The sequence below is a fragment of the Sorex araneus genome, chromosome 1 (genome assembly GCF_027595985.1).
Source record: "Sorex araneus isolate mSorAra2 chromosome 1, mSorAra2.pri, whole genome shotgun sequence".
In the NCBI taxonomy this organism is placed as follows: Eukaryota; Metazoa; Chordata; class Mammalia; order Eulipotyphla; family Soricidae; genus Sorex; species Sorex araneus.
The window spans coordinates 439,826,779-439,845,399 of record NC_073302.1 but is presented as its reverse complement, the minus strand read 5'-3'; the positions used below and the strand labels follow the sequence as shown (position 1 = coordinate 439,845,399).

At 38.7% G+C, this 18,621-nt stretch overlaps 1 protein-coding gene across 1 annotated transcript in view; it reads right to left on the bottom strand.

Annotated features, from left to right (window-relative positions):
* The window catches only part of LOC101544608 (maltase-glucoamylase), a 244,248-nt gene that overhangs the window by 29,174 nt on the left and 196,453 nt on the right, over positions 1–18,621 (bottom strand). Inside the window, exons 46-51 of the mRNA XM_055129619.1 lie at positions 17,547–17,635; positions 16,381–16,430; positions 12,811–12,984; positions 11,668–11,686; positions 10,644–10,768; positions 8,992–9,261 (exon numbers count right to left, since the gene is read on the bottom strand). Of these exons, the coding sequence (XP_054985594.1) occupies positions 8,992–9,261; positions 10,644–10,768; positions 11,668–11,686; positions 12,811–12,984; positions 16,381–16,430; positions 17,547–17,635 (727 nt within the window). The remainder of the gene's footprint in view (positions 1–8,991; positions 9,262–10,643; positions 10,769–11,667; positions 11,687–12,810; positions 12,985–16,380; positions 16,431–17,546; positions 17,636–18,621) is intronic.

The window sequence follows — 18,621 nt, the reverse complement described above, 5'->3', positions numbered from 1 at the left end:
CAAGCAAACAACTCCCTCAAGAAAGCCGGGGTGGCTTTACTAGTATCGGACAACATAGACTTCAGGTTGAAAAAGATTAGAAGGGATAGTGAAGGCCACTTTTTATTAATCACGGGATGTGTACATCAGGAAGAAATCACACTCCTAAATGTCTACGCACCCAATGAGGGACCAGCTAAATACCTACAACAGCTGCTAAGAGACCTCGAGAAGGACATCTCGAGCAACACAATAGTAGTTGGAGACTTCAACACTGCACTGTCTCCTCTGGACAGATCTAAAAGATTAAAATTCAACAATGAAATACTGGCTTTGAAGGAAGAAGTAGAAGAGAGAGGGCTAATAGATCTATACAGGGCTTTATATCCCCCCAAAAAGGAATACACATTCTTTTCCAGTGCACATGGAACATTTTCCAGAATAGACCATGCACTGGGCCACACAACATACCTCAACAGAATCAACAAGATAGACATTGTACCAGCTATCTTTTCAGACCATGATGCACTGAAGATAAAACTTAACTGTGGACAGATGCAGAAAACCAAATCAAACACCTGGAAATTAAATAGCTCAATATTGAACAATGAGTGGGTCAGGAAGGAAATCAAAGAAGAAATCAAAAGGTACCTAGAAACAAATGAGAATGAAGACACGAGCTACCAGAACCTGTGGGATGCAGCTAAAGCCGTTTTAAGGGGAAAATTTATAGCTCTGCAAGCATATCTCAGGAAGGAAGAAAGGGCCCACATAAATAACTTGACTTCACAGCTCAAGACCTTAGAAAAGGACCAACAAAAGGAGCCCAAACCAGGCAGAAGGAAAGAGATAATAAAACTTAGAGCAGAAATTAATGACATGGAAACCCAAAAGACAATCCGGAAGATCAATGAAACCAAGAGCTGGTTCTTCGAGAAAATAAACAAGATTGATAAACCACTAGCAAGACTCACAAAGAAAGAGAGAGAGAGAGAACCCTTATAAGCCGAATCAGAAATGAAAAGGGGGACATCACAACAGAAACCAATGAAATTCAAAAGATCATCAGAGACTACTTTGAAAATCTCTATGCCACGAAACAAGAGAACCTAGAAGAAATGGATAAATTCCTCGACTCCTATAATCTCCCAAGGCTGAACCAAGAAGACCTGGAGTACTTGAATAGTCCAATTAACATCAAGGAAATTGAAATGGTAATCAAAAGTCTCCCCAAAAACAAAAGCCCAGGTCCAGACGGATTCACTAGCGAGTTCTTCCAAACATTTAAAGAGGACCTTTTGCCAGTCCTTCTCAAGCTTTTCTAGAAAATTGAAGAAACAGAAACCCTCCCAAACAGTTTCTATGAGGCTCATATCTCCCTAATACCAAAAGCAAACAAAGACACCACAAAAAACAGAAAACTACAGGCCAATATCCCTGATGAACACAGATGCAAAAATTCTCAACAAAATATTAGCAAATAGAATTCAACAACTCATCAAAAAGATCATACACCACGACCAAGTGGGATTCATCCCGGGGATGCAAGGATGGTTTAACATCCGGAAATCAATCAACATAATCCACCATATCAACAAAAGAAAAGATAAAAATCATATAATCATATCAATAGATGCAGAGAAAGCATTTGACAAGATCCAGCATCCTTTTATGATGAAAACACTAGCCAAAATGGGTATAGACGGGACCTTCCTCAATATAGTCAAAGCCATTTATCACAGGCCTATGGCAAGCATTGTCCTCAATGGGGAAAAACTAAGAGCCTTCCCTCTGAGAACAGGGACGAGACAAGGATGCCCACTCTCTCCACTTCTGTTCAATATAGTACTGGAAGTACTTGCAATAGCGATTAGGCAAGAAAAAGACATTAAGGGCATTCAGGTAGGAAAGGAAGAAATCAAGCTCTCACTATTCGCAGATGATATGATACTATACTTAGAGAACCCTAAAACATCTACCAAGAAACTCCTAGAAACAATAGACTCGTACAGTAAAGTTGCAGGCTATAGAATCAATACCCAAAAGTCCATGGCTTTCCTATATGCAAATAATGAGAGAGAAGAAAGTGACCTGAGAAAAGCAATCCCATTCACAATTGCGCCTCAAAAAATCAAATACCTCGGAATCAGCTTAAAAAAGGAGGTAAAGGACTTGTATAATGAAAACTATAAAACACTACTTCAGGAAATAAAAGAGGACACGAGGAAATGGAAAGACGTCCCCTGCTCATGGATTGGAAGAATTAATATTGTCAAAATGGCAATTCTCCCCAAAGCATTGTACAAATTCAATGCGATCCCTATAGGGATACCCTTGACATTCTTCAAAGAAATTGAGCAAGCGCTCCTGAAATTCATATGGAACAATAAGCCCCCACGAATAGCTAAAGCAATCCTTGGGAAAAAGAAAATGGGAGGAATCAACCTCCCCAACTTCCAACTCTACTACAAAGTGGTAGTCATTAAAACAGCATGGTACTGGAACAAAGGCAGAGCGGCAGACCAATGGAACAGGGTTGAATACTCTGACATACACCCCCAAATATATGATCATCTAAACTTTGATAAGGGAGCAAGAAATGTGAAGTGGAGCAAGGAAAGCATGTTTAACAAATTGTGCTGGCAAAACTGGACGGCTACATGCAAAAAAATGGGCTTAGACCTCCATCTATCACCATGTACAAAAATCAGATCAAACTGGATTAAAGACCTCAACATCAGACCAGAATCCCTAAGGTACATTGAAGATAAGGTCGGCAAAACCCTCCACGACATTGAAGCCAAAGGTATCTTCAAAGCTGACACGCCACTGGCTAAGCTAGTGAAAACAAAGATAAATAAATGGGACTATCTCAAACTAAGAAGCTTCTGCAACTCAAAAGAAACAGTGACCAAAATACAAAGACAGTCTACAGAATGGGAAAGGATATTTATGCAGTACCCATCTGATAAAGGGTTGATAACAAGGATATACAATGCACTGGTTGAACTCCACAAGAAGAAAACTGCCAACCCGATCAAAAAATGGGCTGATGAAATGAACAGAAACTTTTCCAAAGAAGAAATCCGAATGGCTAAGAGGCACATGAGAAAATGTTCAACATCACTAATCATCAGGGAGATGCAGATCAAAACAACAATGAGATATCATCTCACACCACAGAGACTGGCCCACATCCCCAAAAACAAAAGCAACCGGTGTTGGCGTGGATGTGGGGAGAAAGGGACTCTCCTTCACTGCTGGTGGGAATGCCGACTGGTTCAGCCCTTTTGGAAAACAATATGGACTATTCTCAAAAAATTAGAAATTGAGCTTCCATTTGATGCAGCAATACCACTCCTGGGAATATATCCCGGAGAGGCAAAAAGGTATAGTAGAGATGACATCTGCATTTCCATGTTCATTGCCGCTCTGTTCACAATAGCCACAATATGGAAAAAACCAGAGTGCCCGAAAACAGATGATTGGCTAAAGAAACCTGGTATATTTACACAATGGAATACTATGTAGCTGTCAGGAAACATGAAGTCATGAAGTTTGCATACAAGTGGATCAACATGGAAAGTATCATGTTGAGTGAAATGAGTCAGAAAGAAAGAGACAGACATAGAAAGATTGCACTCATATGTGGAATATAATGTAACTGAGAAGTACAAGTTGGCAACGATGCAACTTCTGGCAGATATCTCTCTGGACTTAGTTACTAAAATACTAAATTACAGAAACCCAAAACTGAGAGGCCGCTAAGTGTGGTCACTCGACCTCATACCTCTTCATCCTCAGCAATGGAAAACAAATTATCTAATGCTTCCTTTTCAGCAGGTCTGAATTTAGGGGAGAGACTCTCCAAACAATAATAGTGAGTTTTGTTGAAATATTGTATGCAATCAAAGTGAAAGTAAAGTGAAATTTATTAGTTACACAGGCGGGGGGGGGGCTTAGGGTGGGGGGGCTAGGGGTGTGGGGGGGTTTGGGGTGTGAGGGGGCGGGGTGGAGCTATACTGGGATTCTTGGTGGTGGAATATGAGCACTGGTGAAGGGATGGGTATTCAAGCATTGTATAACTGAGATTTAAACCTGAAAACTTTGTAACTTTCCACATGGTGACTCAATAAAAAAAAAAAGTAAAATTAAAAAAAAAAAAGATTCACAGCAAACTTATCAGATGAAACCCTGCAGGCCCAAGTCAGTGGTGGATATAGTGAAACAAACAAACAAACAAACAAATGAACACTTTACCCAGCCAGACTCTCATTCATATTTGAAGGCACAATACACAATTTAACTGATAAACAACAATTCAAAAAGATCATACACCATGACCAAGTGGGATTCATCCTGGGGAAGCAAGGATGGTTTAACATTTGCAAGTCAATCAACATAATCCATCATATCAATAAAAGAAAAGGTAAAAACCATATGATCATATCGTAGACAAAGAGAAAGCCTTTGACAAGATCTATCACCCATTTATGATGCAAACACTCAGGAAAATGGGAATTGAAGGAACTCTCCTCAATACAGTCAAAGCCATCTACCAAAAACCCATGGCAAGCATTATTCTCAATGGAGTAAAACTAAAGGCTTTTCCCCTAAAATCAGGCACAAGACAAAGTTGCCCATTCTCATCACTCATATTCAATATAGTACTGAAGTACTTGACAAAGCAATTAGGCAAGAAGAAGATATCAAGAGCACTCAGATATCTTTTGGAAAGAAAGAAATGAAGCTTTCACTATTCAAAGGTGGCATGATACTGTATTTTGAAAATCCTAAATAATCTACCAAAAAGCTCCTAGAAACAATAGATTTGTTTAGTAAAGTGGCAGTTTACAAATCAATACCCAAAAGTCCATGGCTCTCCTATATACAAATAATGAAAGAGAAGAAATATATTAGAAAAACAATCCCATTCACAATCATGCCTCAGAAAATCAAGTACTTCAGAATCAGCTTAACTAAAGAGGTAAAAGACCTATACAAAGAAAACTACTAAACTCTACTTCATGAAATTAAAGAGGATATGAGGAAACGGAAATACATCCCCTACTCATTGATTGGTAGGATTAACATCATCAAAATGGTAATTCTCCTCCAAAGCATTATACAGATTCAATGCAGTTTCTATAAGGATACACATGACATTTTTCAAAGAAATTGATCAAATATTCCTGAAATTCATATGAAACAAACCCACCTGCAAAATAGGTAAAGCAATCCTTGGAAAAAAGAAAATTGGTGGCATCACCTTCCCCAACTTCAAACTGTACTACAAAGCGGTAGTAATTAAAACAGCATGGTACTGGAATAAAGTCAGACCCACAGACCAATGCAAAAGAGTTGAATCCTGACACTGACCCTCAAATAATTATCACCTAATACTTGACAAAGAATCAAGAAATGTAAAGTGGACCAGGAAGTTCTCTTCAACAACTGGGGCTGGGAAAACTGTGCAGCTACATGTAAAAAAATTAAGAAGAACCTGAATCTTTTTCTAATTCCAAGCACAAAAGTCAGATCAAAATGGCTTAAATATCTCAATATAGAACCTGAATCCATAAGGTACCTGGAAGAAAATGTGAGCAGAACCCTCCATGACATTAAAGCTAAAGGCATTTTCAAAAATGAAACACCACTGACCAATCAAGTGGAAGTAAACATAAACAAATGGGACTACATTGAACTAACAAGCTTCTGCACATCAAAGAAATGGTTATTAAGATACAAAGACAACCCACATATTGGGAAAAATTATTTACCCAATGCCCATCTGATAAGTGGTTAATATCTGAGATATTCAAGGCACTTGTAGAACTTTTTCTTTTTAATTTAATCATTGTGATATACAGTTACAAAGCTCTCATGTTTAATTTTCAGTCATACAATGATTGAACACCCATCCCTCCACCAATGCACATTTTCCACCTCCAATGTCCCCAGTATCCCCTCCCATCCCACCTCTCCCCCTGCTACTATGGCAGACAATTTCCCCCATAATCTCTCTCTGGTTTGGGGTATTATGGTTTGCAATACAGATACTGAGAGGCTATCGTGTTTGGTTCTTTATCTATTTTCAGCACACATCTCCCATCCCGAATGAATCCTCCAACCATCATTGACTTAGTGATCTCTTCTCTATTCCAGCTGCCTTCTGCTCCAGCTCATGAGGGAGGCTTACAACCATGGAGAAATATTCCTGGCCCTTGTCTCTACTGTTCTCGGGTGTCAGTCTCATATTATGTTATTTTATATTCCACAAATTAGTGGTAATTCTATGTCTGTCCATCTATTTCTCACTCATTTCACTTAGCATGATATTCTCCATGTCCATCCACTTATAAGTAAATTTATGACTTCATCTCTACTAACAGCTGCATAGTATTCCATTGTGTAGATGTACTAAAGTTTCTTTAATCATTTGTCTGTTCTTGGGCACTCAAGTTGTTTCCAGATTCTGGCTATTGTGAACAGTGCTGCAATGAACATACAGGTGCAGATGTCATTTCTACTGAGCTTTTTTGCATCCTCGGGATATATTCCCATAGTGGTATTGTGGGATCATATAGAATCCAATTTCTAGATTTTTAAATATTGCCCACATTGTTTTCCAAAGAAACTGGACAAGTTGGCATTCCCTCCAACAATGAAAGAGTCCCTTTCTCCCTACATCTGCGTCAGCATTGGTTGTTCTTGTTCTTTTTGATGTGTGCCAGTATCTGTGGTGTGAGATATCTCATTGTTGTTTTGGTTTGCATATCCCTGATGAGTAACAATGTGGAACATTTTTTCATGTGTCTTTTGGACATTTGTATTTATTTTTGGAGGAATCTTCTCTTCACTTCTCCCCATTTTTTGATGAGGTTGGAGGTACAATTCTTGTACAACTTCTTGTACAATTCTACTAGTGTCTTATATATCTTGAATATCAGATGGGTATTGGGTCAATGAGGACCATCGTCCTGAATGACGGTCCTCATTTTCCTGATCCTGAAAGAGCCCCCAATATGCTATGGGGCTACACTAGCACACAACAGGGACAAATAGAGATGTTACTGGAACCCGCTTAGCAAATCGATGAACAATGTGATGACAGTGATACAGTGATTGGGTCAATATTCTTTCACATTCCGTGGACTTTCTATTTTGGTCACCATTTCTTTTGAGGTGCAGAAGCTTTTTAGTTTAATGTAGTCCCATTTGTTTATGTTTGTTTCCACTTGCTTGCTCTGTGGAGTTTCATCTTTAAAGTCAGACGCTTCTAGCTTTAATGTCATGGAGGGTTTTGCCTACATTTTCCTCCATGGACCTATGGATTCAGGTCTGATATTGAGGTCTTTAATCCACTTTGATCTGACTTTTGTGCCTGACATTAGACAGAAGTCAGAGTTCACTTCTTGCAGATAGCTGCCTACTTTTTCCAGTACCACTTGTTGAGGTGGCTTTCTTTGTTCCACCTCACATTTCTTGCTCCTTTATTATTTTATTAAAGATGAAGTGATCTTATATTTGAAAGTCTGTGACAGAATATATTCAACTCTGTTACATTGGTCTGTAGGTCTGTTTCTAGTATATTATCATGCTGTTTTAATTATGATTGCTTTGTAGTACAGTATGAAGTTGGGGAAGGTGATGCCACCTATGTTCTTTTTCCCATGTTCTTTAGCTATTCGAAGGCACTGGTAGAACTTAATACGAAAAAAATCCAACCCCATCAAAAACTGTGGAGAAGAAATGAACAAAAACCATCAAAGAAGAAATTCAAATGGCCAACTGGTTGAACTCTACAATAAGAAAACATCCAACCCCACAAAAAAATGAGGCAATGAAATAAACAGAAACTTCCTCAAAAAATCTGAATGATCAAAAGGCACATGAAAAAATGCTCTTCATCACTAATCATCAGGGAGATGCAGATCAAAACAACAATGATATATCATCTCAATAGCAGAGACTGGCCCACATCCAAAAGAACAAAAACAACCAGTGTTGGTGTGAATGTGGGGAGAAGGAGACTCTCCTTCACTGCTGGTGGGAATGCCGACTGGTTTATCTCTTTTGGAAAATAGTATGGATGTTTCTCAAAAAATTAGAAATTGAGCTCCCATTTGACCCAGCAATACCATTTCTGGGAATATATCCAAGAGATGCAAAAGAGTATAGTAGAAATGACATCTGCATTTGTATGTTCATTGCAGCACTATTTACAGTAGCCAGGATATGGAAAAATCCAAAATGCCTTAGAAAGATGACTGGTTAAAGAAACTCTGGTGGATCTACACAATGGGATGCTATGTAGCTGTTAGAAGAGATGAAGTAACAAATTTGCATATAAGTGGATGGACATGGAGTGTATCATGCTAAGTGAAATGAGTCAGAAAGAGAGGGACAGACATGGAAGGACTGCGCTCATTTGTGGAATGTAAAGTAACATAATATGAGACTAATACCTAAGGATAGTAGAGATAAGGACCAGGAAGATTACTCCATGGCTTGGAAGCTGGCCTCACATGCTGGGGGAAAAGGCAGCTCAGATAGACAAGGGACCACCTAGTAAAGGATGCTTGGAGGGAAAGAGAGAGAGAAAAAGAGAAATATAGAGAGAGAGAGTAGGAAGTGCCTGCCATAGAGACAGACTGGGTGGGGGAATGGGCAGGAGGGAAACTGGGGACATTGGTGGTGGGAAATATACACTGGTGGAGGGATGGGTGTTAGAACATTGTATGACTAAAACCCAATCATGAAAATCTTTGTAACTGTGTATTTCATGGTGATTCACTTAAAAAAATAAAATGACCAAGAATTTCTATTTGTGGCCATCAACCTTTGCCTAATAATGGTATGAACCTACATATTACACTAATCCCTTACTTCTTAAACTTGGAAAAGTGTGGCATTATCCCTTGGTAGTTTGCTAGAAACAACTTACATTCTCTCAGAGCTGTAAGGTAAGAGACTCCCCACGAGGATTAGAAATTGCAACTCAAAGATTACCTTGAACTGCAGGATGCTTTGTGTGTGGTAGATGACCTTCACATTGAGGACTTGGACCTCTTCAGAGAGACGACCAGAGGCTGCAGCTGTGGGTGGACGTGGCGCAGCCCGTGGTGGTGGTGGAGATGGAGGTGCCTCCGATGCTGATTCAGGGGTCATCAGGTAGGTAAGCTGTGTGGTGATGCCCTGGGGCAGGTACTGAATGCTAGCGGCAGCATACTTAGGAATGGTATCATAGTAGCAGAGAGGCACACCAGTCTCATTTGTGAACTGGAGCAAGAGGGATAATTCAGTCAGCTGGATGCCACAGTTTGAGCCTATACTTCTTGAAGTTGCATGATAATCTCTATGCCTTGCATATTATTATAGGTTAAATGATATCTGCTCCTCCAAATATATTAAGTCCTAACCCTGGCACCTGCGAATGCAGCCTCATTTGGAAATAAGGTCTGTATTTATCGATAAGTTAAAAAAAAAGGTCATTTATTGGATTTAACGAATTCAATATGGTGAGTATCCATATTTAGAGGATAAAATTCATCTATAGAGACAGAAACAGACAGACAGAGACACATGCACACACAAACACACATACATGCATACACACACACACACACACACATGGAGAACACAGTGAAAGTAGAAATCAGAGTGATGTTTGATGTAAACACCAAGGATTGCCAACAAACTACCAGAAGCTGAGAGATTTGTGGAACCAATTTTCCCCTCAAAGTCCCCAAAATGAAGTAGCATTTTTGGCATCTTGATCTCAGACTTCTAGCTCCCAGAACTCTGGGGTAAGACATTTCTGTTTTTCTAAGTCATCAGTATTGGGTATGTTGCTAGGACAGCTCTAGAAAATGATATTCATTTCACATATTACATGCACACACAGATGTTCTCACTGAGGGGTGAATTATGAAATTAGAGGTGGAGTCTGGAACCCTAAGACAGTGTTCTACTGCCTTATACTGATGACCCTATCTGATAATGAGGGAATGCACTGGTTTTCTCCAATGTTCTTCACATTTTTCAAATATCACCTCTCTTGCATAAATACTCCAACAGATGAATAAAAAGATAACTTAAGGGGTCTGGAGCAATAGCACAGAAGATAGGGCATTTGCCTTGCACGCGGCCAAGCTGGGTTCAATTCCCAGCATCCCATTGGTCTCCCGAGTACCGCCAGGAGTAATTCCTGAGTGCAGAGCCAGGAGTAACTCCTGTGCATCACCAGATGTTACCCAAAAAGCGAAAAAAAAAAAGAGGACCTAAAATACTCAATAGAGTATATACCCAATCTATGATTGCCTTGTTGGAGATTAATGCTGTAGTGGAGGCACAGAGTGGCAATAATGTCCATCAGTCTCATATCAGAAGAACAGAGAGATATTGCAGGTGGTGAGGTGCTTGCCTTGCATGTGGCAACCCAGATTTCATTCCACCACCACCTAAGGTCTTCCAAGCACCATACTGAGCACCCTGGGGGTAAACTGATTATCAAATGTATAGAATTGATAACAACATAACAACACAATGTTGGTTTTTTTCCTGAAGAACTACTACTATAAAATGCATCTGTGTTTTATAATTGTTCAGAGGATCATTTTTTTTACAACTTACTGCCCACTGGGGGCTGTTTCTGATTTTACCTGCCAAAGGCACCCCCGATTCTTGCAACTCTCCTCAGAGACATTTGGATCCTCAGGGAAGCAATTGAACTTCTCCAGGTTATCAACTGAAAAATTCCAATTGAAGGAGAATTCTTTTCCCAGATCTAGTCCTGGTTCAACAGAGACTTGGAACACCTGAGGAAAGAGAAAGGACATTGGGTAATCCATGTCATGTACAGACTCCTGGTTAAAGTGACCTCCACAAGGTTTGCAAGTCAGAGCTGCAGTCGGGGTGGCCTTTCATTGGATGAACCTTTGTCATGAAATATTGTTTACTCTCCTCTGGGTTTCTTTTTTCACTGTAAAGCACATGAACTCTACTTATTTCTATTCTTTCTCACTCCAGGGAGTCACCATTGAGTATGGAATAGGGAGCCATTTGATTATGTTAAGGATGTAAGGAGTTCAGATTTCAAGCAGAGATTATAAGACTAGACTGGACTGTCCTCTGGAGCACTGCTCATACATTGCAATAATAATGGAAATAATAGTAACATTTATATAATAATATTATACTCTAGAAAGCAACTCTATGCTGTGAATAATAGCTCCATTTGACAAGATAGAAAGCTGATGTTCAGAGATCAGCTGAATGCTTTGCCTAAGAACTCCTAAGTAGGTGATGGTAGGTCCAGGATTAGAAACACATTCTGCCTAATCATAGTAACAAAAATTAATCCCTTGCACTATGTATTATCAAAAGGGAAGTGATTTTTTGACCCAGCAATACCACTGCTGGGAATATATCCCAGAGGAACAAAAAAGTATAGTCGAAATGACATGTGCACTTATATGTTCATTGCAGCACTGTTTACAATAGCCAGAATCTGGAAAAAACCCGAGTGCCCTAGAACAGATGACTGGTTGACGAAACTTTGGTACATCTATACAATGGAATACTATGCAGCTGTTAGGAAAAATGAGGTCATGAAGTTAGCATATAAGTGGATTAGCATGGAAAGTATCATGCTAAGTGAAGTGAATCAGAAAGAGAGAGACAGACATAGAAAGATTGCACTCATCTGTGGAATATAGAATAATAGACTAGGAGTCTAACACCCAAGAATAGTAGAAATAAGTACTAGGAGGTTGACTCCATGGCTTGGAGGCTGGTCTCTCATTCTGGGCAACTCAGAGAAGGGAACACCAAGTAAAATGTGGTCGGAGGTCATGCGGGGGAAGGGTGATGACGCTTGGGTGACGCTTGCCAAATGTAGACTAGAGACTGAACGAAATGGCCGCTCAACACCTTTATTGCAAACCACAACACCTAATCAGAGAGAGAGAATGAAAGGGAATACCCAGCCATAGTGGCAGTTTGGGGTGGAGGGAGATGGGAGTGGGGAGGGTGGGAGGGACGCTGGGTTTACTGGTGGTGGAGAATGGGCACTGGTGAAGGGATGGGTTCTCGAACTTTGTATGGGGGAAACATGAGCACAAAATGTATAAATCTGTAACTGTACCCTCACGATGATTCACTAATTAAAAATTTAAAAAAGCAAAAAAAAAAAGGGAAGTGATTTTCTTGAAAAAAAAAAAAAGAGTGAGTTTCCCAGTGTTTGAGCTATCCAGCCAATGAGTGGTAACTTTTTTTCAGGAAGTATCAGGTACGGAAATTATTGAATAGTAGCAAATTCAAATTACCATTTGTGTTTTATTCAATCTTCATCCTCTATAACAGTAGGAGAATAGTTTAAAAAAAAGAAAAATATCAACTTTGTCTCAGAATCTTAAACTAAAGGAAATAATACAAGCATAAATACTTCTCAGAATGAGGCCACTGTATTGGATAATGTTTGCTCTATGTCATATTTGTGATTGAATGTCTAGTTTTAAATTTTCCCAATAAGCTGTCTTCTTCCAGGGTTCCCATTTACTTCACTGTCTCCTTCAAAGTCATAATGCAAACAGAGTTAAAGGCTCCATGTTGAGAGAGAGAGAGAGAGAGAGAGAGAGAGAGTATGTCTGTGTGTCTCTGTGTGTCTGTGTGTGTTTGTGAATTTCTTCATACTTCCTGTAAAGGGGTAGGTTTCCCAGTAAGTCTGTTGTCTCTGGGACTGCTCAAAGCTAAAAGAACAAGGAAGATCCTGTTGCTGGGAATCTCAGACAATCATTTCCACGTGTTTTGGAAATGGCAGGCTATAACCATACCCACCTTTTTTGAGGCATCGTAGGAAACATTTGGATTGGTGATGGGCATGTTATTACTGAAGATGGTAAAATTAGAAGGTTGCTTGTCCATTCCCAAGAATCTGAAGTGTTTAAACTTAAGTTGAACACTTAAATAATTATTATGAGCAATATTTGCTTGTAGATGGTTCTGAAAAGAAACAAGAAACTTTAGTGACTATTCTGTGCCCATATACCATCCAGCAACTTTCTGAGATAAAGAATCAGGGCCCCCAGGGCTTTTTCTAACCCTGACTCTTAGCAGGTCTACATCTTTTAGTAATATACCATACTTACTTATAAGCAATAACAGCTGCTGGTAATTCTTGGACTCACTACTCAGAAAATATGTTCCTGACATCATAATACACAGACAAGATGAGTACCAACAAAACAAACAAAAATGCATGGTACTTGTGACTACCCACTGGCACACAAAGCATAGATAAATGCATACACCAAGAACAATGCCCAGATAATTTTTTATTCTTATTTCCCTTTAAAAGGCAAAAGATTTATGAAAGATTTATGCGATGATCTGAATTGGACTGGAATGATAGCACAATGGGTAGGGCATTTGCCTTGCACAAGGCCGACCCGGGTTCGATTCTTTCGTCTCTCTCATAGTGCCTGGCAAGCTACTAAGAGTATGCCTCCTGCTTGGCAGAGCCTGGCAAACTACCCATGGCATATCCGATATGCCAAAAACAGTAACAAGTAACTCACAATGGAGACGTTACTGGTGGCTGCTCTAGCAAATCGATGAGTAACGGGATGACAGTGCAGTGCAGTGCAGTGCATTTCCCTTAAAATTTCTATTTACTTTCATTTTTTGATCATTATCAGTGCTAATATCTTTTAGTGCTTTCTATGGGTCAGATACCCTGTTAAGCAAGTTTCATGTATTAGACTCATCTAAATTTCCAGAAAATTTTGATAACCTCTTCAAAAAGGTGAAACTGAGACATAAAAGTTGAGGTATGACAAAGAATGTGGACCTAATATCTAAAATATTAGGCAACCCAAGAAAAGACTCAAGTGACAAAGAAGAACCTCTTCTAAACACAGCCCTGGAACAATGGATATCCAAAGACAAAATGTTGATCCTCGAGCTAATCTCAAATCTTGTTTAAAAAGTAATTCAAAATTGGTCAGACTTAAGTGTAAAAGGTAAAATTATCAACATTTTAAGGAAAAGATTAGGAAAACATACCAAAACCTAGGGATAGAAAGACTTATTAGACTTGATATCAAAAAGCATAGTCTATAAATGCAAATATTAGTAAATTGTACTCATCAAAATGAAAAACTTTTGTTCTGTGAGAGATTCTGATACAAGGGTGTACAGAAAACTCTACAGATTAGAAAGATAATATTGAAAAGTCTTGTGTCCAATAAATGACTGGTCTAAAATATATAAAGAACTTTCAAAATGGAATAAAAAATAAGCCAATTAGAAAATGTGCAGGAAAAAAAACTGAGTAGACACTTGAAATGAGAATAAAAATCCACATAAAGAGTTAATTGCCTGTTCTCCACGGGCACTGGTGGAGGGATGGGTACTCAAGCAGTGTATGACTGAAACACAAGCACGAGAATATGTAAATCTGTATCTGTACCCTCACGGTGATTCATTAATAATAAAAAATAAAAATAAAAAAGAGTTAATTCACATCATTATACATTGGTGAAATGCAAATTGACACTAATACTGATTTTTATAGGTTACTATTATACCTTATCAGATTGGCTAAAACATAAAAATAGCTACCACATCCATTACTAGCTATAACTCAGACAAATTAGGTGATTTAGAATGGTGTAGGCATTCTAGCAATTATTGCTAGAAAACACTCTAGCAATTACTTAAAAACAAAATACAAGTTCCATAAGATCTACCAATTTCACACTTGAGCATTAATCTCAATCAAAAAAGATGCAAGGACCAGGAGGATTGTTCCATAGCTGGAAGACAGCTTCATGAGCTGAGGGGAGAAGGCAGATGGAATAGAGAAGGGATCACTAAGAAGATGATGACTGGAGGAATCAGCTGGGATGGGAGATACGTGCCTAAAGTAGATAATGGCCAAACACGATGACCTCTCAGTGTCTGTGTTGCAAGCCACAATGCCCCAAAGTAGAGAAAGGGAGTATGGAGAATATTATCTGCCATGGAGGTCGGGGGAGGGTGGAAAAGGGGGGTATACCAGGGATATTGGTGGTGAGGAATGTGCACTGGTGGAAGGATGGGTGTTTGATCATTGTGAGAGTGTAACCCAAACATGAAAGCTTGTAACTACCTCACAGTGAGTCAATAAAATTTTTAAAAAATTAAAAAAAATTATATCCACAAAGCCTGTCCATGTGTCTAAAAGCTTTATATTTATAAGAGCCCACAAGTAGAAATAGGCCAGTTGTTCTTTTTTTAAGAAAGATTTGGCTAAATATCAAAGTTTATGGTTAAATGTGAACACCTAAATCTTTGAAAACTACACAACAATAAAAAGAAATACACTACTGATACACAACTTGTATGAATTTTGAAGGAACCTGGTTGATCATGAAAAATAATCCCTGAAGTTAGAGAAAACATAATTCTTTAATAATATTCATAAAAGATCAAGTTTATGAAAATAGAGGCTAGGCCAGGGGATAAGAATAAGATAGGGGAATGAGACTAGTTAGCAAGTGCAGGTATAAAAGGGCAACATGAGGGATTCATGTGGTGATACAACACTCTGTATCTTGATAGTGTCTGTCAACATCCTTTTTGTAATTGTACTCATTTTATAGTATGTTCCAAACAGAGAAAACTTGGTAGAGTATAAGGACATGACATTATTTCTCACAACCATGGATCTCTACAATTAACTAAAAAAGTATAATATTTGAAATGAAAGTAAGAAAATAATAGAGGAGAGAAAGCTCTCCACCATATATATTTTTCCATGCATGCACACTCTTCTAATAAAACAACTTCAAGAGTTCTCCATTCTGTGTTAATCTTATTGTTGTTTTTTTTTTTGCCTCTTAGCTTCCTTGGGGACTAGAGATAAGGTATGTGATTTTCCAAGTTCCATGTGCTTTCCAAGATCTCAAAACCAACACTTAATACCTGTCTTCCAAGTTTAAAGTACTGGAAAGAAAGATTATCAAAGAACCTTATAAATTCACCGTATTCCTACTCACCCCCTTGATATATATATATATATATATATATGTGTGTGTGTGTGTGTGTTTGTGTGTATATACATATATATATATATATATACATGTGATCCCCTCAAATAAGGACACATCTTAGAAACCAAGCTTTAATACTTATAATACTTAGAACAAATCATATATCAGGGGGGGAAAACAAGTGAGTTCTTTAATCTCATTCTGATTTTTGTTGATGCATAATTGGAACACAGGTCAAAACCATCATTTCAGCTAAAATCCCTTCTGGGACATCCAAGTAGATGCGTAGCTCTTTCACAATCCAAGAATTTATGGCAAACCAACAACTCATCAAGAACACATGTATTTTAAACACTATACTTACAGAAGTGACAGAAAACTCATACAGAATATAACGCTTATTGGTTACAGCATCTAAAAGAGAAAGATGAAGGCATACCAATTACTAGGGGACCCAGAGAAGTCCTGGCCTCAAGTTTTCATTGGTACTACAAGATAATTTCTACCTGGTTTCAAAAATCCGAGTCTATTAAACCTTCACAGAAGTTTCTAAAAACTACTTCAACTTACTGATCTCTCCCCTGAATGCTCAAGGAACTTTGTCGTATTTATTCTCTTGTGGCATTTCAAACAGATGTTCTGACGTGCATTAATAGTTATCCACAAGCATAATGCATCTATACTATTAAACAAGCTGCTCCACAAGGTCAGTGTCTATGTCTTATTTCTTTTTGTCTCCCCTGCACTCAATAAATATTAACACATGCTCATTTTATGCAATGAGTTTTATATAATGACAGACTACAGGCTTACTTACTTGAACGCATCATAGAGGGACAATATACTACACAGATGAGTTATTTCCCCTGTAATAAGTCATTTAGAATTGTATTAGCAAAATGTATGATGGACTATTTATGATACGAATAAAGGAAAATAATTAAATTAATTATTAAATTATTATTAAATGTTAGTAAAGTTAATGTTCAAGGGGTTCATTTGGAGTCTATTTTAATGCATCATACTTGGTTACGTGAACTTTCAAAATAAAATTATTTTATTCTATTTTTCTTTTTTTTTAATTGGCAGGATTTTGAGAGTCAAATCCAGAGATGCTCAGGGGTTACTCCTGGCTTTGCACTCAGGAATTTCTCCTAGCAGTGCTTGGGGACTATATAAGATGCCAGGGATCAAACCTGGGTTGGTTATAGGCAGGGCAAGCACCCTACCCATTATACTATCTCTTCGGTCTCTATTTTTCTTATCTTTTTGATTTGGAGGTCACACCTGGTAGTGCTCAGGGATCTCTCCTGGCAGGGCCTGAGGTTCATGTGGTGTGCCAGAGATTAAACTCAAGTTGGTCGCTTGTAAGCTAATACTGGTCATACTGTAACTCTGGCCCCAAAAGAAATGTATTATAACGAACAGAAATAACATCCATAATAATGAGGGTAATGCCCCAATGAGACGATGCATGTCTAATATTTACTGAGAGCCAAGGCAAAGTGATGGAGCCACACAGAAATTGACCTTTAGATTCGCCGTCATCCCAGTAGAGTTCCCCTTTCGCTTCTCTCTTATGGTCCAAGGCAATAATGAGTCCCAACGGGTTGTGCCGACTGCAAAAAATAATTTCTTAGCATCAGCAAATAAAGAGAGAACAATGTTCAAGCAGTAGCATCCCTGCCTTATCTCATGGTCTATACCACAAAGCAGAGTAGATCAATTCCCTGTGGCACAGGGAAGCTGGCTGTGGCAGAGAGCAGAGTAACCAGAGAATAAAAAAGGAGGGGGGCAGGAAAGAGTCAGTTACAAACTGGATTGAAGCTAAGTGTAATCGATGGCACAGGGTAGGTGCTTACCTTCACCAGGGCACCCTTTTAAAATCACCTATATTATTTCCCTCAACTGTCATAATAACTGAAAGGTCAAACTGTCATCATCCCCTGTTCACAGGAATTGCAGAAACAGAGAGGAAGTTACCTGTGGTAACATATCTGGTACATCCAGGGCCTTGAACCCAAAAGTTCTGGCTTTTACCTGAGAGTGTGTTGACTTTGATGTATAATAGCACCTCTCTCCAATCTAACTCCTGTGGTCTCCTCATGGCCCACAGAAATCTTATCTGAGTACAAATTTTGGCCAGAGGGAAACCCTTGGGATTGATTATATTTGTTTTTCTGTAATTTGATTCCATCCCAAGGTGGAATGAGCCCGAGGTTACAATCAAATCTCTGCAAAGTGAGAACTGAGCAGCTAATAGCCAATAAGGAGCAGATCTGCAAAGAAAAGTTCTGGAAACAAATGGTTCAGACAGATTGAGAAAAGCTAAGTGAGTGGATGATAGGAACATGAAATCTGAAAGCCACTGCCAGTGCGGAATGCCATGGAGACATGGGTGGGGGCTGGGTCCAGTGATTATATTGTTTCTGCTCTTTCACTCAGAGGAAACACCCATTGAAATAAGATCCCCCCAAAAAAACCCCCAAAAGTTTGCTCCTTAGATATGTAAGAATATTGCTTTGTTAGAACAGCATAAATTGGCAGTTGGTTGTAAAATGTCTTCTGCCCTGTTTTCTTGTAATGATACTTTGTTCTAAGAAAT